The sequence below is a fragment of the Ranitomeya variabilis genome, chromosome 6 (genome assembly GCF_051348905.1).
Source record: "Ranitomeya variabilis isolate aRanVar5 chromosome 6, aRanVar5.hap1, whole genome shotgun sequence".
Lineage (NCBI taxonomy): Eukaryota > Metazoa > Chordata > Amphibia > Anura > Dendrobatidae > Ranitomeya > Ranitomeya variabilis.
The window spans coordinates 132,722,914-132,746,389 of NC_135237.1; the positions used below are offsets into that span (position 1 = coordinate 132,722,914).

The 23,476-nt window shown below is 50.0% G+C and overlaps 1 protein-coding gene across 1 annotated transcript in view; it reads left to right on the top strand.

Annotated features, from left to right (window-relative positions):
* LOC143783231 (collagen alpha-4(VI) chain-like) overlaps nucleotides 1-13,946 on the top strand; it is a 307,945-nt gene extending 293,999 nt beyond the window's left edge. Inside the window, exon 43 of the mRNA XM_077271649.1 lies at nucleotides 13,373-13,946. Coding sequence (XP_077127764.1) covers nucleotides 13,373-13,539 — 167 coding nt within the window. The 3' untranslated portion in view covers nucleotides 13,540-13,946. The remainder of the gene's footprint in view (nucleotides 1-13,372) is intronic.
* The last annotated feature ends 9,530 nt before the right edge of the window (nucleotides 13,947-23,476 follow it).

A 23,476-nucleotide genomic window follows, 5' to 3' on the forward strand; every position in this document is an offset into this window, starting at 1 on the left:
TGTACGCACAGTCAACAGTCCCTCCTCTGTTATTGGGGTTCAGTAACGTCAGCTGTTCCCCTGCTGTGTGTGTGGCAATCCCTCCTACCTCCTCCAACCTCCTCCTCCTCCACCTGCCCCTGGGCTTCAACACCGCCAGTTGCCGTCCAGAAGTGCTGTACGCACAGTCAACAGTCCCTCCTCTGTTATTGGGGTTCAGTAACGTCAGCTGTTCCCCTGCTGTGTGTGTGGCAATCCCTCCTACCTCCTCCAACCTCCTCCTCCTCCACCTGTCCCTGGGCTCCAACACCGCCAGTTGCCGTCCAGAAGTGCTGTACGCACAGTCAACAGTCCCTCCTCTGTTATTGGGGTTCAGTAACGTCAGCTGTTCCCCTGCTGTGTGTGTGGCAATCCCTCCTACCTCCTCCAACCTCCTCCTCCTCCACCTGCCCCTGGGCTCCAACACCGCCAGTTGCCGTCCAGAAGTGCTGTACGCACAGTCAACAGTCCCTCCTCTGTTATTGGGGTTCAGTAACGTCAGCTGTTCCCCTGCTGTGTGTGTGGCAATCCCTCCTACCTCCTCCAACCTCCTCCTCCTCCACCTGCCCCTGGGCTCCAACACCGCCAGTTGCCGTCCAGAAGTGCTGTACGCACAGTCAACAGTCCCTCCTCTGTTATTGGGGTTCAGTAACATCAGCTGTTCCCCTGCTGTGTGTGTGGCAATCCCTCCTACCTCCTCCAACCTCCTCCTCCTCCACCTGCCCCTGGGCTTCAACACCGCCAGTTGCCGTCCAGAAGTGCTGTACGCACAGTCAACAGTCCCTCCTCTGTTATTGGGGTTCAGTAACGTCAGCTGTTCCCCTGCTGTGTGTGTGGCAATCCCTCCTACCTCCTCCAACCTCCTCCTCCTCCACCTGCCCCTGGGCTCCAACACCGCCAGTTGCCGTCCAGAAGTGCTGTACGCACAGTCAACAGTCCCTCCTCTGTTATTGGGGTTCAGTAACGTCAGCTGTTCCCCTGCTGTGTGTGTGGCAATCCCTCCTACCTCCTCCAACCTCCTCCTCCTCCACCTGCCCCTGGGCTCCAACACCGCCAGTTGCTGTCCAGAAGTGCTGTACGCACAGTCAACAGTCCCTCCTCTGTTATTGGGGTTCAGTAACGTCAGCTGTTCCCCTGCTGTGTGTGTGGCAATCCCTCCTACCTCCTCCAACCTCCTCCTCCTCCACCTGCCCCTGGGCTCCAACACCGCCAGTTGCCGTCCAGAAGTGCTGTACGCACAGTCAACAGTCCCTCCTCTGTTATTGGGGTTCAGTAACGTCAGCTGTTCCCCTGCTGTGTGTGTGGCAATCCCTCCTACCTCCTCCAACCTCCTCCTCCTCCACCTGCCCCTGGGCTCCAACACCGCCAGTTGCCGTCCAGAAGTGCTGTACGCACAGTCAACAGTCCCTCCTCTGTTATTGGGGTTCAGTAACGTCAGCTGTTCCCCTGCTGTGTGTGTGGCAATCCCTCCTACCTCCTCCAACCTCCTCCTCCTCCACCTGCCCCTGGGCTCCAACACCGCCAGTTGCCGTCCAGAAGTGCTGTACGCACAGTCAACAGTCCCTCCTCTGTTATTGGGGTTCAGTAACGTCAGCTGTTCCCCTGCTGTGTGTGTGGCAATCCCTCCTACCTCCTCCAACCTCCTCCTCCTCCACCTGCCCCTGGGCTTCAACACCGCCAGTTGCCGTCCAGAAGTGCTGTACGCACAGTCAACAGTCCCTCCTCTGTTATTGGGGTTCAGTAACGTCAGCTGTTCCCCTGCTGTGTGTGTGGCAATCCCTCCTACCTCCTCCAACCTCCTCCTCCTCCACCTGCCCCTGGGCTCCAACACCGCCAGTTGCCGTCCAGAAGTGCTGTACGCACAGTCAACAGTCCCTCCTCTGTTATTGGGGTTCAGTAACGTCAGCTGTTCCCCTGCTGTGTGTGTGGCAATCCCTCCTACCTCCTCCAACCTCCTCCTCCTCCACCTGCCCCTGGGCTTCAACACCGCCAGTTGCCGTCCAGAAGTGCTGTACGCACAGTCAACAGTCCCTCCTCTGTTATTGGGGTTCAGTAACGTCAGCTGTTCCCCTGCTGTGTGTGTGGCAATCCCTCCTACCTCCTCCAACCTCCTCCTCCTCCACCTGCCCCTGGGCTCCAACACCGCCAGTTGCCGTCCAGAAGTGCTGTACGCACAGTCAACAGTCCCTCCTCTGTTATTGGGGTTCAGTAACGTCAGCTGTTCCCCTGCTGTGTGTGTGGCAATCCCTCCTACCTCCTCCAACCTCCTCCTCCTCCACCTGCCCCTGGGCTCCAACACCGCCAGTTGCTGTCCAGAAGTGCTGTACGCACAGTCAACAGTCCCTCCTCTGTTATTGGGGTTCAGTAACGTCAGCTGTTCCCCTGCTGTGTGTGTGGCAATCCCTCCTACCTCCTCCAACCTCCTCCTCCTCCACCTGCCCCTGGGCTCCAACACCGCCAGTTGCCGTCCAGAAGTGCTGTACGCACAGTCAACAGTCCCTCCTCTGTTATTGGGGTTCAGTAACGTCAGCTGTTCCCCTGCTGTGTGTGGCAATCCCTCCTACCTCCTCCAACCTCCTCCTCCTCCACCTGCCCCTGGGCTCCAACACCGCCAGTTGCCGTCCAGAAGTGCTGTACGCACAGTCAACAGTCCCTCCTCTGTTATTGGGGTTCAGTAACGTCAGCTGTTCCCCTGCTGTGTGTGTGGCAATCCCTCCTACCTCCTCCAACCTCCTCCTCCTCCACCTGCCCCTGGGCTCCAACACCGCCAGTTGCCGTCCAGAAGTGCTGTACGCACAGTCAACAGTCCCTCCTCTGTTATTGGGGTTCAGTAACGTCAGCTGTTCCCCTGCTGTGTGTGTGGCAATCCCTCCTACCTCCTCCAACCTCCTCCTCCTCCACCTGCCCCTGGGCTTCAACACCGCCAGTTGCCGTCCAGAAGTGCTGTACGCACAGTCAACAGTCCCTCCTCTGTTATTGGGGTTCAGTAACGTCAGCTGTTCCCCTGCTGTGTGTGTGGCAATCCCTCCTACCTCCTCCAACCTCCTCCTCCTCCACCTGCCCCTGGGCTCCAACACCGCCAGTTGCCGTCCAGAAGTGCTGTACGCACAGTCAACAGTCCCTCCTCTGTTATTGGGGTTCAGTAACGTCAGCTGTTCCCCTGCTGTGTGTGTGGCAATCCCTCCTACCTCCTCCAACCTCCTCCTCCTCCACCTGCCCCTGGGCTTCAACACCGCCAGTTGCCGTCCAGAAGTGCTGTACGCACAGTCAACAGTCCCTCCTCTGTTATTGGGGTTCAGTAACGTCAGCTGTTCCCCTGCTGTGTGTGTGGCAATCCCTCCTACCTCCTCCAACCTCCTCCTCCTCCACCTGCCCCTGGGCTTCAACACCGCCAGTTGCCGTCCAGAAGTGCTGTACGCACAGTCAACAGTCCCTCCTCTGTTATTGGGGTTCAGTAACGTCAGCTGTTCCCCTGCTGTGTGTGTGGCAATCCCTCCTACCTCCTCCAACCTCCTCCTCCTCCACCTGCCCCTGGGCTCCAACACCGCCAGTTGCCGTCCAGAAGTGCTGTACGCACAGTCAACAGTCCCTCCTCTGTTATTGGGGTTCAGTAACGCCAGCTGTTCCCCTGCTGTGTGTGTGGCAATCCCTCCTACCTCCTCCAACCTCCTCCTCCTCCACCTGCCCCTGGGCTCCAACACCGCCAGTTGCCGTCCAGAAGTGCTGTACGCACAGTCAACAGTCCCTCCTCTGTTATTGGGGTTCAGTAACGTCAGCTGTTCCCCTGCTGTGTGTGTGGCAATCCCTCCTACCTCCTCCAACCTCCTCCTCCTCCACCTGCCCCTGGGCTCCAACACCGCCAGTTGCCGTCCAGAAGTGCTGTACGCACAGTCAACAGTCCCTCCTCTGTTATTGGGGTTCAGTAACGTCAGCTGTTCCCCTGCTGTGTGTGTGGCAATCCCTCCTACCTCCTCCAACCTCCTCCTCCTCCACCTGCCCCTGGGCTTCAACACCGCCAGTTGCCGTCCAGAAGTGCTGTACGCACAGTCAACAGTCCCTCCTCTGTTATTGGGGTTCAGTAACGTCAGCTGTTCCCCTGCTGTGTGTGTGGCAATCCCTCCTACCTCCTCCAACCTCCTCCTCCTCCACCTGTCCCTGGGCTCCAACACCGCCAGTTGCCGTCCAGAAGTGCTGTACGCATAGAGCCAAACACCTCGCCAATGTGTTAGTGGGGTTCAGCACCGCCAGCTGTTCCCCTGCTGTGTATACGGCAACGTGTACTGCGACCGCCACGCAGGCACAACAAGTTAAATTTAAGGGAACCTGTCCCCCCCCCCCCAGGCGTTTGTTACTGAAGGAGCCACCTTGTGCAGCAGTAATGATGCAAAGGGAAAAAGTGCCTCTTTTCGTGGTGCTCCTTGCAGATGCTGAACCTAACACTTATGAAATGTGTCCCCTCACAGCGTTCAACCGTCCGGTAGGTGGAACTTTCCTTTGTCATGTGACGCAGCACAGCCGTCATTTTTACCCCCTTGTCGCCGTGCGCCGCCTCCTCAGCGTTGTTTGAATCTGTCCCGGAGCCTGCGCTGTTAGGTTACCCCTTGGCCATGCACACATTTTGCGCTGCCCGTCTTCTGACATCATTTGCTGTCAGGCTGGCTGCGCCTGTGCGGGTGCGCTGTCCGAGATTCAGCCTCGCGGTGTCGTCTAATGTAATCCCACCGCGGGCCTGGGATCCGTGTCCATGCGCAGTGCATATCCTCGCCTCTCACTCCCCTCCCTACGGCTTCTAAAGACTGTTCGGTGTCAGCTGATCCCTAATAGCATGCCACAGCCGTGACACCGCACAGTCTTAAGAAGCCGTAGGGAGGGGAGTGAGAGGCGAGGATATGCACTGCGCATGGACACGGATCCCAGGCCCGCGGTGGGATTACATTAGACGACACCGCGAGGCTGAATCTCGGACAGCGCACCCGCACAGGCGCAGCCAGCCTGACAGCAAATGATGTCAGAAGACGGGCAGCGCAAAATGTGTGCATGGTCAAGGGGTAACCTAACAGCGCAGGCTCCGGGACAGATTCAAACAACGCTGAGGAGGCGGCGCACGGCGACAAGGGGGTAAAAATGACGGCTGTGCTGCGTCACATGACAAAGGAAAGTTCCACCTACCGGACGGTTGAACGCTGTGAGGGGACACATTTCATAAGTGTTAGGTTCAGCATCTGCAAGGACCATAATTAAAAGAGCTAAGTTTACCTTTTCCAGCATTAGTGCTGTACACGATGGCTCTTCCAGCTACAAACGCCTGGGGGGGGGGTTAAAGGTTTCCTTTCAACTTGCTCCAGTGCAGGCTTCGGCCTACACTCCGCTCCCCCTGCTCCTCATGCTGACCCTGGGCTCTAACACCGCCAGTTGGGGCCCAGATGTGCTAGCTGCACAGAGAAAAACACCTCGCCAATGTGTCAGTGGGGTTCAGCACCGCCAGCTGTTCCCCTGCTGTGCAGCCGGCAACGTGTCCTGCAACAGCCACGCAGGCACAACAGACCCAAAGCTGCCGCCAGTGCAGGCTTCGGCCTACACTCTGCTCCCTCTCCTCCTCCTGCTGACCCCGGGCTCCAACACCGCCAGTTGGGGCCCGGTACTGCTAGCTGCACAGAGAAAAACACCTCGCCAATGTGTCAGTGGGGTTCAGCACCGCCAGCTGTTCCCCTGCTGTGCAGCCGGCATCGTGTCCTGCAAAAGCCACGCAGACACCAGAACTGAAATTGAAGGGAACCTGTCCCCCCTCCCCCAGGCGTTTGTACGTTTTTAAGGCCACCTTGTACAGCGGTAATGCTGCATGTGTGCAAGGTGGCTCATAAACGTATTCTCCTCGCACATGTGGAACGGAAAACACGTCTAAAATGTGTCCTCTGTGTGACCATTTAACCGTCCCGGTGGTGTGACTTTCCTTTGTAATGACACGCTGCAACCCCCTTGGTAGCGCTGCCCGTCTTCTGGCATCATTGTTTGGCTGCCTGCGCCTCTGCGGCCGCCCTGACCCACACAACGCCCCTCGGTGTCTTATTTCTTGGGACTGCGAGGGTGTGTTTGATGGGCATGAGCAGTGCATCAGTTCGCCTGTCCCTCATCTCCTTCCGCCTTCTTCAGACTGTGCGGCTTCATGGCCGTGGCATGCGATAAGGGATCAGCTGACGCCACATAGTCTGAAGCAGGTGTAAGAACCCAAGCGAGAGGCGAACATATGTACTGCGCCAGGCCATGAATCCCAGCCCCGCAGTGTTTTAACTATGTCAATACACTGCGGGGCTGTGATTCATGGGCATCGCGAACCGCACCAGCCAACATTAAATGAGGTCAGAAGATGGGCAGCGCTAACAGCGCTAGGCCAGGGGATAACACGACAGCGCAGACTCCTGTACAGCAAATAACAACGCTCAGGAGGCTGCACCCAGCACCAAGGTGGGATTCTTGACATCTGTGCTGCGTCTCATTACAAAGGGAACTCGCGCCTCCAACACAGTTTGACTGTATAAAGGGCTAAATGTTATACGTGTTCCATTCAGCGTGTGCAAGGAGCCAAATTAAAAGAGCAACCTTTGACTTGTGCACCACTACTGCTGCATAAGCTGTGGCTCTTCTACTTTGTAACCCCTGAGGGGGGGTTAAAGGTTACCTTTGAAATTGGTTCGATTAGGCTTCGGCCTACACTCTGCTCCCCCTGCAGAGCCCGGGCTCCAACACCGCCAGTTGGGGCCCGGTACTGCTAGCTGCACAGAGAAAAACACCTCGCCAATGTGTCAGTGGGGTTCAGCACCGCCAGCTGTTCCCCTGCTGTGCAGCCGGCAACGTGTCCTGCAACAGCCACGCAGGCACAACAGACCCAAAGCTGCCGCCAGTGCAGGCTTCGGCCTACACTGTGCTCCCTCTCCTCCTCCTGCTGACCCCGGGCTCCAACACCGCCAGTTGGGGCCCGGTACTGCTAGCTGCACAGAGAAAAACACCTCGCCAATGTGTCAGTGGGGTTCAGCACCGCCAGCTGTTCCCCTGCTGTGCAGCCGGCATCGTGTCCTGCAAAAGCCACGCAGACACCAGAACTGAAATTGAAGGGAACCTGTCCCCCCTCCCCCAGGCGTTTGTACGTTTTTAAGGCCACCTTGTACAGCGGTAATGCTGCATGTGTGCAAGGTGGCTCATAAACGTATTCTCCTCGCACATGTGGAACGGAAAACACGTCTAAAATGTGTCCTCTGTGTGACCATTTAACCGTCCCGGTGGTGTGACTTTCCTTTGTAATGACACGCTGCAACCCCCTTGGTAGCGCTGCCCGTCTTCTGGCATCATTGTTTGGCTGCCTGCGCCTCTGCGGCCGCCCTGAACCACACAACGCCCCTCGGTGTCTTATTTCTTGGGACTGCGAGGGTGTGTTTGATGGGCATGAGCAGTGCATCAGTTCGCCTGTCCCTCATCTCCTTCCGCCTTCTTCAGACTGTGCGGCTTCATGGCCGTGGCATGCGATAAGGGATCAGCTGACGCCACATAGTCTGAAGCAGGTGTAAGAACCCAAGCGAGAGGCGAACATATGTACTGCGCCAGGCCATGAATCCCAGCCCCGCAGTGTTTTAACTATGTCAATACACTGCGGGGCTGTGATTCATGGGCATCGCGAACCGCACCAGCCAACATTAAATGAGGTCAGAAGATGGGCAGCGCTAACAGCGCTAGGCCAGGGGATAACACGACAGCGCAGACTCCTGTACAGCAAATAACAACGCTCAGGAGGCTGCACCCAGCACCAAGGTGGGATTCTTGACATCTGTGCTGCGTCTCATTACAAAGGGAACTCGCGCCTCCAACACAGTTTGACTGTATAAAGGGCTAAATGTTATACGTGTTCCATTCAGCGTGTGCAAGGAGCCAAATTAAAAGAGCAACCTTTGACTTGTGCACCACTACTGCTGCATAAGCTGTGGCTCTTCTACTTTGTAACCCCTGAGGGGGGGTTAAAGGTTACCTTTGAAATTGGTTCGATTAGGCTTCGGCCTACACTCTGCTCCCCCTGCAGAGCCCAGGCTCCAACACCGCCAGTTGGGGCCCGGTACTGCTAGCTGCACAGAGAAAAACACCTCGCCAATGTGTCAGTGGGGTTCAGCACCGCCAGCTGTTCCCCTGCTGTGCAGCCGGCAACGTGTCCTGCAACAGCCACGCAGGCACAACAGACCCAAAGCTGCCGCCAGTGCAGGCTTCGGCCTACACTCTGCTCCCTCTCCTCCTCCTGCTGACCCCGGGCTCCAACACCGCCAGTTGGGGCCCGGTACTGCTAGCTGCACAGAGAAAAACACCTCGCCAATGTGTCAGTGGGGTTCAGCACCGCCAGCTGTTCCCCTGCTGTGCAGCCGGCATCGTGTCCTGCAAAAGCCACGCAGACACCAGAACTGAAATTGAAGGGAACCTGTCCCCCCTCCCCCAGGCGTTTGTACGTTTTTAAGTCCACCTTGTACAGCGGTAATGCTGCATGTGTGCAAGGTGGCTCATAAACGTATTCTCCTCGCACATGTGGAACGGAAAACACGTCTAAAATGTGTCCTCTGTGTGACCATTTAACCGTCCCGGTGGTGTGACTTTCCTTTGTAATGACACGCTGCAACCCCCTTGGTAGCGCTGCCCGTCTTCTGGCATCATTGTTTGGCTGCCTGCGCCTCTGCGGCCGCCCTGACCCACACAACGCCCCTCGGTGTCTTATTTCTTGGGACTGCGAGGGTGTGTTTGATGGGCATGAGCAGTGCATCAGTTCGCCTGTCCCTCATCTCCTTCCGCCTTCTTCAGACTGTGCGGCTTCATGGCCGTGGCATGCGATAAGGGATCAGCTGACGCCACATAGTCTGAAGCAGGTGTAAGAACCCAAGCGAGAGGCGAACATATGTACTGCGCCAGGCCATGAATCCCAGCCCCGCAGTGTTTTAACTATGTCAATACACTGCGGGGCTGTGATTCATGGGCATCGCGAACCGCACCAGCCAACATTAAATGAGGTCAGAAGATGGGCAGCGCTAACAGCGCTAGGCCAGGGGATAACACGACAGCGCAGACTCCTGTACAGCAAATAACAACGCTCAGGAGGCTGCACCCAGCACCAAGGTGGGATTCTTGACATCTGTGCTGCGTCTCATTACAAAGGGAACTCGCGCCTCCAACACAGTTTGACTGTATAAAGGGCTAAATGTTATACGTGTTCCATTCAGCGTGTGCAAGGAGCCAAATTAAAAGAGCAACCTTTGACTTGTGCACCACTACTGCTGCATAAGCTGTGGCTCTTCTACTTTGTAACCCCTGAGGGGGGGTTAAAGGTTACCTTTGAAATTGGTTCGATTAGGCTTCGGCCTACACTCTGCTCCCCCTGCAGAGCCCGGGCTCCAACACCGCCAGTTGGGGCCCGGTACTGCTAGCTGCACAGAGAAAAACACCTCGCCAATGTGTCAGTGGGGTTCAGCACCGCCAGCTGTTCCCCTGCTGTGCAGCCGGCAACGTGTCCTGCAACAGCCACGCAGGCACAACAGACCCAAAGCTGCCGCCAGTGCAGGCTTCGGCCTACACTCTGCTCCCTCTCCTCCTCCTGCTGACCCCGGGCTCCAACACCGCCAGTTGGGGCCCGGTACTGCTAGCTGCACAGAGAAAAACACCTCGCCAATGTGTCAGTGGGGTTCAGCACCGCCAGCTGTTCCCCTGCTGTGCAGCCGGCATCGTGTCCTGCAAAAGCCACGCAGACACCAGAACTGAAATTGAAGGGAACCTGTCCCCCCTCCCCCAGGCGTTTGTACGTTTTTAAGGCCACCTTGTACAGCGGTAATGCTGCATGTGTGCAAGGTGGCTCATAAACGTATTCTCCTCGCACATGTGGAACGGAAAACACGTCTAAAATGTGTCCTCTGTGTGACCATTTAACCGTCCCGGTGGTGTGACTTTCCTTTGTAATGACACGCTGCAACCCCCTTGGTAGCGCTGCCCATCTTCTGGCATCATTGTTTGGCTGCCTGCGCCTCTGCGGCCGCCCTGACCCACACAACGCCCCTCGGTGTCTTATTTCTTGGGACTGCGAGGGTGTGTTTGATGGGCATGAGCAGTGCATCAGTTCGCCTGTCCCTCATCTCCTTCCGCCTTCTTCAGACTGTGCGGCTTCATGGCCGTGGCATGCGATAAGGGATCAGCTGACGCCACATAGTCTGAAGCAGGTGTAAGAACCCAAGCGAGAGGCGAACATATGTACTGCGCCAGGCCATGAATCCCAGCCCCGCAGTGTTTTAACTATGTCAATACACTGCGGGGCTGTGATTCATGGGCATCGCGAACCGCACCAGCCAACATTAAATGAGGTCAGAAGATGGGCAGCGCTAACAGCGCTAGGCCAGGGGATAACACGACAGCGCAGACTCCTGTACAGCAAATAACAACGCTCAGGAGGCTTCACCCAGCACCAAGGTGGGATTCTTGACATCTGTGCTGCGTCTCATTACAAAGGGAACTCGCGCCTCCAACACAGTTTGACTGTATAAAGGGCTAAATGTTATACGTGTTCCATTCAGCGTGTGCAAGGAGCCAAATTAAAAGAGCAACCATTGACTTGTGCACCACTACTGCTGCATAAGCTGTGGCTCTTCTACTTTGTAACCCCTGAGGGGGGGTTAAAGGTTACCTTTGAAATTGGTTCGATTAGGCTTCGGCCTACACTCTGCTCCCCCTGCAGAGCCCAGGCTCCAACACCGCCAGTTGGGGCCCGGTACTGCTAGCTGCACAGAGAAAAACACCTCGCCAATGTGTCAGTGGGGTTCAGCACCGCCAGCTGTTCCCCTGCTGTGCAGCCGGCAACGTGTCCTGCAACAGCCACGCAGGCACAACAGACCCAAAGCTGCCGCCAGTGCAGGCTTCGGCCTACACTCTGCTCCCTCTCCTCCTCCTGCTGACCCCGGGCTCCAACACCGCCAGTTGGGGCCCGGTACTGCTAGCTGCACAGAGAAAAACACCTCGCCAATGTGTCAGTGGGGTTCAGCACCGCCAGCTGTTCCCCTGCTGTGCAGCCGGCATCGTGTCCTGCAAAAGCCACGCAGACACCAGAACTGAAATTGAAGGGAACCTGTCCCCCCTCCCCCAGGCGTTTGTACGTTTTTAAGGCCACCTTGTACAGCGGTAATGCTGCATGTGTGCAAGGTGGCTCATAAACGTATTCTCCTCGCACATGTGGAACGGAAAACACGTCTAAAATGTGTCCTCTGTGTGACCATTTAACCGTCCCGGTGGTGTGACTTTCCTTTGTAATGACACGCTGCAACCCCCTTGGTAGCGCTGCCCGTCTTCTGGCATCATTGTTTGGCTGCCTGCGCCTCTGCGGCCGCCCTGACCCACACAACGCCCCTCGGTGTCTTATTTCTTGGGACTGCGAGGGTGTGTTTGATGGGCATGAGCAGTGCATCAGTTCGCCTGTCCCTCATCTCCTTCCGCCTTCTTCAGACTGTGCGGCTTCATGGCCGTGGCATGCGATAAGGGATCAGCTGACGCCACATAGTCTGAAGCAGGTGTAAGAACCCAAGCGAGAGGCGAACATATGTACTATGTGTCAGTGGGGTTCAGCACCGCCAGCTGTTCCCCTGCTGTGCAGCCGGCATCGTGTCCTGCAAAAGCCACGCAGACACTTGCTCTTGTACCTTCTGCTCCCCATCCTGGTTCCAGTACCGTCAGCTGGTTCCGGGCAGAGCCTTTGGCTTAGGTGCCTCCCTCTGGGTATCCGAGTTCCACCAACGTCAGGTGGTCCTTGGTAGTGCTTTCAGGCACGGGTACCTCCTGCTTAGTAACCGGGTTCCAGTAACGTCAGCTGGTCCTCGGTAGTTCCATTGGCTCTTGGACCTTCGGCTACCCATCCGGGTTCCAGCACCGTCAGCTGGTTCTCGGCACTGTCTTTTGCTCTTGTACCTTCTGCTCCCCATCCTGGTTCCAGTACCGTCAGCTGGTTCCGGGCAGAGCCTTTGGCTTAGGTGCCTCCCTCTGGGTATCCGAGTTCCACCAACGTCAGGTGGTCCTTGGTAGTGCTTTCAGGCACGGGTACCTCCTGCTTAGTAACCGGGTTCCAGTAACGTCAGCTGGTCCTCGGTAGTTCCATTGGCTCTTGGACCTTTGGGTAGCCATCCGAGTTCCAGTTCCATCAGCTGGTTCTCGGCATTTTCTCAGCCTTCTTGTACCTTCTGCTACATTTCCAAGTTCAAGAGACTAAACACGATGACCCGGAAGAACACCCCTAAGATGACGACGACACCAGAGACGACAACCACCGTGATGACGACGACCCTGGAGACGATGACCCTGAAGACCACCGTGATGACGACGACCCCGGAGACGACGACCCTGAAGACCACCCCGATGACGACGACCCGGGAGACGACGACCCTGGAGACGACGACCCTGGAGACGACGACGACCTGGAAGACCGAGAAGCAGAAGAACAAGAGGCTGCAGAACAAAGAGCAGAAGAACATTAAGCATAACACTAAATATCAGAGCAAAAAATATTATCTAAATTATAAGCAGAAGAAGACTAAGCAGTGTATGGGGGTGAGTCCGTTCCTCCTCGTGGTGCCCCTGGATAAAGCCTGATGCTGCAGGCCAAACTGAACGCGGACAAATGTAACTGTTTTGTGACAGGCAGAACGGAAGGTGTAATCTTCAAACTTTTATAGATAACAACTACAGGAATGCCTGTCACAAATAAGAATATGATGAAGAAGTAGAATATGATGAAGATAATAGTAAAATAAAAAGAATATGAACAATGTAACCCAAAAAATAATAGGTAGAAGATGAAGAAGAAGATGAATAAGGTGAAGAAGTTGATGTCAAAGAAGCTGATGATGAGGATAATGAAGAAGAAAGCGTGGGAGAAGAAAAAAAGAAGGTGAAGGGCGTTGAAGTAGTGAAACATCAATATGTGGCATAAAAAAAAAAAAAAAATTAACATAGTCAAATTCTTTCTAACGCCGAACGCCATCCAAAAAAAAAAAATCCTGCTATTCTATTACATTGGGCTAAACCTCTGTGCCTTTAATGTCTCCGCCACGTCCCCCAATACATCCTACATTATTCTTAGTTGTTTTCCTTCATGTAGAATGAACCTACAAGTGTATAAAGGGTTTATTTTAATTCCGATATTTTCGTCCCATTGACTTGCATTGGGATCGGGTATCGGTATCGGATTGGATCCGATATTTTGACGGTATCGGCCGATACTTTCCGATACCGATACTTTCCGATATCGGAAAGTATCGCTCAACACTAATCTTAACATGTAGGGCCTTTTTTTTTTCATTGCTAGAAATCTGCACATTAAAACAAGAAGAAGGAGACTGTCAGGATTATGCATTGAAGTGGTGGTACAACTCAGACCTGAATGAGTGTACCCAGTTCTGGTATGGAGGCTGCGGGGGAAATAAAAATCAGTTTGAAACTCAAGAGCAGTGTGAGGTTACCTGCTCATCGTAAGGTGGCTTCCGGAGATCTGTGTGCACTTAGGAGCTGCCAAGAAATATGCAATCATTTGAAGATATCTCACATTTGTACTGTCAATAAATTTAGTTTTAAAAGTAAACTTTGCTACCAGTGCCAAAACAATTGTAAAATGTGTAGTTGAACATTTGTATGTAGTTTTACTTTTTTTAAAAAAAAAAATTAACATAGGAAAACCTAAATGTTGAGTCACTTTAAACTGCACTTTTTGTTTTTAAACCTCAAAGTTTTTATTCATCTTTTTTTTGTCTACAGAAGGATCATTTATTTCAGAACTGGTATTTTATATTACATCCACAAGATTCTTGAAGGAAATCGTATTGTGGGAATGTGTAATGTATAAAAATTGTTTTTAAGCTATAACAAAAAATTGGGGGACTAAAACTTAAAGGGAACCTGTCACCTGAATTTGGAGGGACCAGTTTTGGGTCATATGGGCGGGGTTTTTGGGTGTTTGATTCACCCTTTCCTTACCCGCTGGCTGCATGCTGGCAGCAATATTGGATTGAAGTTCATTCTCTATCCTCCGGAGTACACGCCTGCGCAAGGCAATATTGCCTTGCGCTGGCATGTACTCCGGAGGACAGAGAATGAACTTCAATCCAATATTGCGGCCAGCATGCAGCCAGCGGGTAAGGAAAGGGTGAATCAAACACCCAAAAACCCCGCCCATATGACCCAAAACTGGTCCTGCCAAATTCAGGTGACAGGTTCCCTTTAACATTTAATGACAATTATATTAAAATAGCTCAAACAAGATACAAACATTTATAAGACACACACTATGAAAATCACCAGACAGATCCGGATGTCTAGAATCTCCAGATTGCTGGTGAACAGATTATAGAAAACTGTATATATTGAAGCTTCACCAGATATTTGCCCACAACTTGTACTATACATGCGGTTTTCTAGACCTCCAGATCTCTTTGGTGTTTTTTATAGTGTGTTTTATGAATGTTTGTATCGTGTTTGAATGATTTGAATATAATCAATATAATCATTAATAATGATTAATATAATCATTAATAATCATTATATGTTAAGTTTTAGCCCCCCAATTTTTTGCTATAGCCAAATTTTGTAATTATATGGGGTTGATATTTTTTCCTGTTTTTCTATTTAGAAAACTATTGCTGCTCTTTCACATAAATTAGTTTTAAGCTTAATTTTTGGCTCACATTGGCACCATGACTTCTGATTTTACAGGACAACATATCTGTTATGGTTCGTCATAAGCCTTTTATCACCTCTGTCATAGCAGCAAACTCAGGATTGTGAAAGATGCAGATTCCAAGGTTTTTGTGCTCCTTGTAGAGATGACAAAATTCCCCCAGTTATATTTACTGTTCAAGCTTTCAGATGCTCTATATTACTCATTTTTGCAAAAAGGTATTTTTTCGATTAGTGAAAACATGTCTCTTCCTGTAAATGTCTGCTAATCAAGGAACTGTTTATGAGAACATTCACAAAACAATCCTTAAACATTTTTTTATCATTTACCGTTGATCTTCATCAGATTTGCCAGTAATGATTGTGATTATGTGAAAATGAGGAGATTTTAACCATAATTGTCCATAACAGCATTACAGTCCGTTAGGGCTCGCTCACAGTGCCGTATATTCTCTGTTGCGAGAAAATTGCTAATGACACTGAGATCAAACTTTGTCAGAGGTGCAGAGAAGATGGAGAACTTAATTGCTCCATCTTCTTCATTGTCCCTGTGAGCGTATATCGGACCGCACTCAGATGATAACTGTGTGCAGTCCAATGTTCCACTTGCACCCATAGACTTGTACAGGTGTTAATGATCCGATTATCGGATGCCCTCGCAGCATGCTGTAATTATTTTCTCATACAGAATCTGCATGAGAAAATAATCAGAGATCTGCACTGCCCCATAGCATAACATTTGGCCAGGCGCTATCCAATAAAACATCGGATAGCACTCGGCTGTGTTACACAGGTTTGAGTGAGCCCTTAGAGTGGTTTATTCGGAGTCACCTACTGGTCTAGGACGGGAGCGCACAACTCCAGTCCTCAAGGGAAACCAAAAATGCTTGATTTCCTTATCATTACACAGGTCATAATTTAATCACCTGCACAAGTGATGATTCCAATACCTTGTGCAATATTAAGGAAATCCTGAAAACATGCACTGTTGGTGGCCCTTGAGGACTGGAGTTGTGTACCCCTGGTCTAGCGTTACGAAGGGGTTAATAGTGATATCTATTATACACTGTGATCTAGGATTATGGATAATATTGAATATTCCTGGGGTCTAAGGGGTATAGAGGTCAAAACTGTGTAATTCTTATCACCTAAAGAGAACCTGTTCTACTCCAAACCAATAGCATGTATATAAAGGCTTTTTAATGTTTAAGTCCTCACCTTTCTTGTAGACATCTGTTTTGCTGTTTTAGAGACATCCATAGCGGAAATTGTATGCTAATGAGATTCAGGTGCAGTGGGTGGCCCTGCACCTACAGTTCTCCTGCCCTCTTTCCCTATTCCCCACCCCCTGCCTGCCTCCTGTCTCTGACTCACTGGTCACTGAAACCTGAGTGACCTGTCAGTGAGAGACAAGAGGCGGGAAGAGGGCAGGTTCGATGTTCGATTTTCAACAGCAGAAAAAAAAGGCAGCAACACTTACCTGCCCAGATCTTGGAACAAATGCACTGCAGGGTGAAGCCAGCCCATAAAGCAAGATGTTAGCAACACAGGTGCAAAATACCAGATCAACAGCCACTCACCACATACCCACTCCTGGAGGGGGTGACTGCCCAGTATACAAGTGCACAATAAAGGCTCACATAGGGCGTTGATCACACGATGGTACTGCATAGTGTCTGGTTCACAGCCTATTAGTCACGCCCCTACTTTTCGATTAGGCGGGCTGGCCAGCACACTCTCAATGCATCCCAGTGTGAACACCCCTCATGCGAGACCGAACGTGTTTGGGCTTGGCTGCACCCCGAAAAATATAGTGCAAAAATATACAAAAATAGTGAGGTATTGGTTGATATTTTGGCCAAAATACGGAAGCTCGTAACCCGCGCCAAGGGTCCCCACGCTTACGAGTCCTAACAGGAAATAGTTCGGGAGACAGGAGAACTGTAGGTGCAAGGCCACCCACTGCACTTGTAACTCATTACTCTACAATTTCATGTATGAATTTCTCTAAAACCAAATTTCTACAAAATTGTAAGGATTTAATCAGCACTAAAGGTCCTTTACACACATGTCATTGGTTTGGGGTATAAAATGACAGATTCTCTTTAACTCTCGTTCTCTCCAAAGTAGTAAACAAGCAAATGTCAGGAACTAAGTATCGCATCACATCCTCGGGATTTCTAAGATCAGTGCTATAGTATATAGGACTTCTAGATGCTAAATTAACAAAGGAGGAAAGGGTAATTTGTAGAGTTAAGTGAATTTGTTCGGATTCGATCACCAAATCTGAATTTGCCGTATTTGTGCAATATTGGTACCCTACTGACAGAACATATTTGGTGATTTCTACTCCTACTGACTATAATGATGTTCGGCTGTGTTTGACGAATATTCCAAAAACAATATTCGCTGCCAATCGTATTCGGAACTGAATCCGAACAAATTTGCCCAACTCTAGAAATTTGTAGGCTTTCTGGGAATAATGGATAATAATTATATCCATGGAGTCTATGTTACTTCAGCTATTCACACATAGTTTAGGGTTGTATTTTTTTTAATAAAAATAATCAAAATTGAAAATCCTCAGTGGTTGATAACTTTTAATGGGTGAACTGAAAAGATGGCAGCAAATAGCAGCTATCCAGACCACTAAGGTGTCTACATCAGGTATAGTATAACACAAAATCTGAAGAGTCACATATTTATACACAGAATAAATGGCGCTATAAAAAAGAAAAATAATAATAATAATAATACACAATAGGACACAGGAATAATGCAGTAATAAGACAAGTAACATGAATCAGAACTATCCACATGGAAAAGGAAATAACACATAGCAAGCTTTACCAATATTTATTGCTACATCTGTTATCATCTTTTCCGTTCGTTCATCATTAAATACTATCAATCACTGAGGACTCTCAATTATGATTATTTTTCTATCTACTATCTAACACAGTTCCAGTTTTTACTCGATGAAACAGTGTAGCATGCTAAGCTATTTTGATTGTCAAAAACTAACACAAACATTGAGCTAATGCAAGTGTGAACTGTGCCTTAAATCTATGCAATTCTTTATACTTGTGCGGTCATGCAAACTTTTTCTATGGGCCACAAATACCTTTAAAATAATTAAAGAAAACAGAAAAACTGTATTTGTTTTTTAATTATGTAGGAATGGTGCTCAAGATTCTAAATAATGTCTGCTGTACAAATAACGTGTACAATATTATTTTTGCATCTGTTTTGTTCTGAATAAAGTATTGGAGAGTTTCTTTAGTCTTTGCTCTTTCTTTATTTAGTGTTGCTCACTCATTGTAAAGTCATCACACACCAGGGCTTTAAAATAACATTCATATTAGAATTTCGACACAGTTTGAATACAGTAATATAACTAATAAGGTACTGAAACAATGAACAAACTGTATACAGTATATTTAAGGATTGTAAGCTTTACATAGTGTGAGGATATGGCCACTTACTAAAGACTATAGGACAAATGGACATAGTGTGGAGTCCACAGCTCTAAGAGATAGAGACTTATTCCAGCACGGAGCACTGATTGCGTTGATATTGTTATGTTTTATTAGATATTTTCTTGCTGTGTTTTATTAGTGATTTGATTGCCCCTCAGATCATCCTCAGTTAGGCTAGGTTCACATTGCGTTAGGGCAATCCGTTAAGCGCATAGCTCTAGCAGATTGCGCTAACGCAATGTATCTATAGTGATCGCGTTTGCCGATCCCGCTAGCGCAGATCCCCGAACGGACCTCGGGCGCACCTGCAAGCAGCGTCCAAGGTCTGTCAGAAAATAACGTGCCGAAAATGGCATGCGCTTGCAAGGCGCTAGAGATCAGATTCACATTGCCGTCAATGGGTGCGCTAACGGACCCATTGCATGGCGTTAATTGCGACAATTTCGCCATGCAACGCAGTCCGTTAGCATTAACCCATTAACGCAATGTGAACCTAGCCTAATCAATGTTTACATTCAGTGACAGTAAGCAAAGGAAGATGAGCAGGCTAGATCTTATGTAAACCTAAAGCCAGACAGTAGATTGTTAAAGGTAAATGTAAAGCAATCATCTTATCAATCCCCTCTGTAGCTCAAGGTCTCAATTCATTGTTCTTCCAGCCTAGGCCCATTGTGTGGATGGATATAGTAGACCCAGGGGAGCTGTCACCACAGGGGGGTCTCACATGCAGTCCCATGTGATGGAATATGCTTCATTCTGTGAGCTAAAGAAAAATGTTTATAGGGGAGAGAGAAAAAGACACATGGGTTGAATCAGGCAGCTGTTGGAGTGACTTCAAAGGGAGAGAATCCAAGCTGTGATGAATGGATGGACTATGGAGTTTTGGAGATTGGCTGCCGGTTGGGCTAGTGTTATGACCCCAATGGCAGAGGGTCTCAGAAATAATTACTAAGTTTGAAAACACAAAAAACCAGCTCATAGGGCAGTGGTAACTGAGCTGACCATATATCTAATCCTAGCACCACAAATAGCAGCAGCCGGGGAACGTGCCTACGTTGGTTCTAGACGTCTCGCGCCAGCCGGAGAACTAACTAACCCTAGAAGGGAAAAGAAAGACCTTTCTTGCCTCCAGAGAAAAGACCCCAAAAGTTGGATACAAGCCCCCAACAAATAATAACGGTGAGGTAAGAGGAAAAGACAAACGTAAGAATGAGCTAGGAATTTAGCAAAGAGAGGCCCACTAGCTAATAGCAGAATATAGTAAGATGACTTATATGGTCAGCAAAAACCCTATCAAAATATCCACGCTGGATATTCAAGAACCCCCGAACCGTCTAACGGCCCGGGGGGAGAACACCAGCCCCCTAGAGCTTCCAGCAAGGTCAGGAATCACATTTAGTACAAGCTGGACAAAAATGAGAGCAAGCAAATAACCAAAAAAACAAAGAAGCAGGACTTAGCTTAATTTTGCACGAACCCGGACCAGCAGACAGGAGCAAACAGAAAGGATCTGATTACAACGATGCCAGGCACTGGACTAAGGATCCAGGAAGCTTATATAGCAACTCCCCTGGACTAACGACCCAGGTGGGTGCCAAACTGAGGAAAGACAATCCCAGAGTCATATCACTAGTAACCACAAGAGGGAGCCAAAAAGTCTAATTCACAACAGTACCCCCCCCTTAAGGAGGGGTCACCGAACCCTCACCAAGACGACCAGGGCGATCAGGATGAGCAGCGTGAAAGGCACGAACTAAATCGGCCGCATGCACATCAGAGGCAACCACCCAGGAATTATCCTCCTGACCGTAGCCCTTCCACTTGACCAGATACTGAAGCCTCCGTCTGGAGAGACGAGAATCCAAGATCTTCTCCACCACGTACTCCAACTCGCCCTCAACCAACACCGGAGCAGGAGGCTCAACAGAAGGAACCACAGGTACAACGTACCGCCGCAACAAAGACCTATGGAACACGTTGTGAATGGCAAACGACACCGGAAGATCCAAGCGAAAGGACACAGGATTAAGGATTTCCAATATCTTGTAAGGACCGATGAAGCGAGGCTTAAATTTAGGAGAGGAGACCTTCATCGGAACAAATCGAGAAGACAGCCATACCAAATCCCCAACACGAAGTCGGGGACCCACACCGCGGCGGCGGTTGGCAAAACGCTGAGCCTTCTCCTGTGACAACTTTAAGTTGTCCACCACATGATTCCAGATCTGCTGCAACCTATCCACCACAGAATCTACCCCAGGACAGTCAGAAGGCTCCACATGTCCCGAGGAAAAACGAGGGTGGAAATCAGAGTTGCAGAAAAATAGCGAAACCAAAGTAGCGGAACTAGCCCGATTATTAAGGGCAAACTCAGCCAACGGCAAGAAGGTCACCCAATCATCCTGATCTGCCGAAACAAAACACCTCAAATAAGCCTCCAGAGTCTGATTAGTTCGCTCCGTTTGTCCATTAGTCTGAGGATGAAAGACAGACGAAAACGACAAATCAATGCCCATCCTAGCACAAAAGGATCGCCAGAACCTGGAAACAAACTGGGATCCTCTGTCAGACACAATATTCTCAGGAATGCCATGTAAACGAACCACATTCTGAAAGAACACAGGAACCAGATCGGAAGAGGAAGGCAGCTTAGGCAAAGGCACCAAATGGACCATTTTAGAAAAGCGATCACACACCACCCAGATGACAGACATGCCCTGAGACACCGGGAGATCTGACATGAAATCCATGGAAATGTGTGTCCAAGGCCTCTTCGGGACAGGCAAGGGCAAGAGCAACCCGCTGGCACGAGAACAGCAAGGCTTAGCTCGAGCACAAGTCCCACAGGACTGCACAAATGACCGCACATCCCGTGACAAGGAAGGCCACCAAAAGGACCTAGCCACCAGATCTCTGGTGCCAAAAATTCCCGGATGCCCTGCCAACACCGAGGAATGAACCTCGGAAATGACTCTGCTGGTCCACTTATCAGGAACAAACAGTCTGTCAGGTGGACAAGAGTCAGGTCTACCAGCCTGAAATCTCTGCAACACACGTCGCAAATCAGGAGAAATGGCCGACAAGATAACTCCCTCTTTAAGAATACCAACTGGTTCTGCGACTCCAGGAGAGTCAGGCACAAAGCTCCTTGAAAGAGCATCAGCCTTCACATTCTTTGAACCTGGTAAATACGAGACCACAAAGTCAAAACGGGAGAAAAACAATGACCAGCGGGCCTGTCTAGGATTCAGGCGTTTAGCAGACTCGAGATACATGAAATTTTTGTGATCAGTCAAGACCACCACACGATGCTTAGCACCCTCGAGCCAATGACGCCACTCCTCAAATGCCCACTTCATGGCCAGCAACTCCCGATTGCCAACATCATAATTCCGCTCAGCAGGCGAAAACTTCCTAGAGAAGAAAGCACATGGTCTCATTACCGAGCAACCAGGGCCCCTCTGCGACAAAACGGCCCCTGCCCCAATCTCAGAAGCATCCACTTCGACCTGAAAGGGAAGTGAGACATCAGGCTGGCACAAAACAGGCGCCGAAGTAAACCGGCGCTTCAACTCTTGGAATGCCTCCACGGCTGCAGGAGCCCAGTTAGCAACATCAGAACCTTTCTTGGTCATATCCGTCAAAGGTTTAACAACGCTAGAAAAATTAGCGATAAAACGACGGTAGAAGTTAGCAAAACCCAAGAACTTCTGAAGACTCTTAACTGACGTGGGTTGAGTCCAATCATGAATAGCTCGGACCTTGACTGGGTCCATCTCCACAGCACAAGGGGAAAAAATAAACCCCAAAAAGGGAACCTTCTGTACTCCAAAGAGACACTTTGAGCCCTTAACAAACAAAGCATTCTCACGCAAAACCTGAAACACCATCCTGACCTGCTCCACATGTGAGTCCCAATCTTCAGAGAAAACCAGAATATCATCCAGATAAACAATCATAAATTTATCCAGATACTTCCGGAAAATATCATGCATAAAGGACTGAAACACTGAGGGAGCATTAGAGAGCCCAAAAGGCATCACCAAGTACTCAAAATGACCTTCGGGCGTATTAAATGCTGTCTTCCATTCATCTCCTTGCTTAATGCGCACAAGGTTGTACGCACCACGAAGATCTATCTTGGTGAACCACTTGGCACCTTTAATCCGGGCAAACAAGTCCGACAACAGAGGCAAAGGTGTTGTGAAATTGGATTTTGGGCTCCCCCGGTGGCCACTGGTGGAATTGAACTGGTGTGCATCATCCTCTCTGTTCACCTGTTTCCATCAGGATGTGGGAGTCGCTATTTAGCCTTGCTCCTCTGTCACTTCCATGCCGGTCAACATTGTAATCAGAAGCCTTTCTGTGCATGTTCCTGCTGCTAGACAACTCCCAGCTAAGTTGGACTTAGTCCTTGTTTGTTTTTGCATTTTGTTCCAGTTCACAGCTGTAGTTTCGTTTCTGTGTCTGGAAAGCTCTTGTGATCTGAAATTGCCACTCTGATGTTATGAGTTAATACTAGAGTCTTAAAGTAATTTCAGGATGGTATTTTGATAGGGTTTTTCAGCTGACCATGAAAGTGCCCTTTCTGTCTTCCTGCTATCTAGTAAGCGGACCTCAATTTTGCTAAACCTATTTTCATACTGCGTTTGTCATTTCATCTAAAATCACCGCCAATATTTGTGGGGGCCTCTGTCTGCCTTTCGGGGAAATTTCTCTAGAGGTGAGCCAGGACTATATTTTCCTCTGCCAGGATTAGTTAGTCCTCCGGCCGGCGCTGGGCGTCTAGGGATAAAACGCAGGCTACGCTACCCGGCTACTGTTAGTTGTGCGGCAGGTTTAGTTCATGGTCAGTTTGGTTTCCATCCTTCCAAGAGCTAGTTCGTATGTTTGCTGGGCTATGTTCTCTTGCCATTGAGAACCATAACAGTTTGACCGGCCAGAAGGGTTAAATTAATTGACAGAGAAAGGAGAGAAAAGAGAAGTCTGCTGAAGATTTTTTTTTTTTTTTTTTTTCTCAGTTCTTAGTGTGCTTGTAATTGAATCTCTTGCAAGTCTGCCTATATTGCAGCCTTTCTCTCTCTCTCTCCTTCTAATCCTGGAATGGCTCTGTGTTCACCTGTTTAAAATGGATATTCAGAGTTTAGCTGCAGGTTTGAATAATCTCACCACGAAAGTTCAAAACTTACAAGATTTTGTTGTTCATGTTCCTATATCTGAACCTAGAATTCCTTTGCCTGAATTTTTCTCGGGGAATAGAT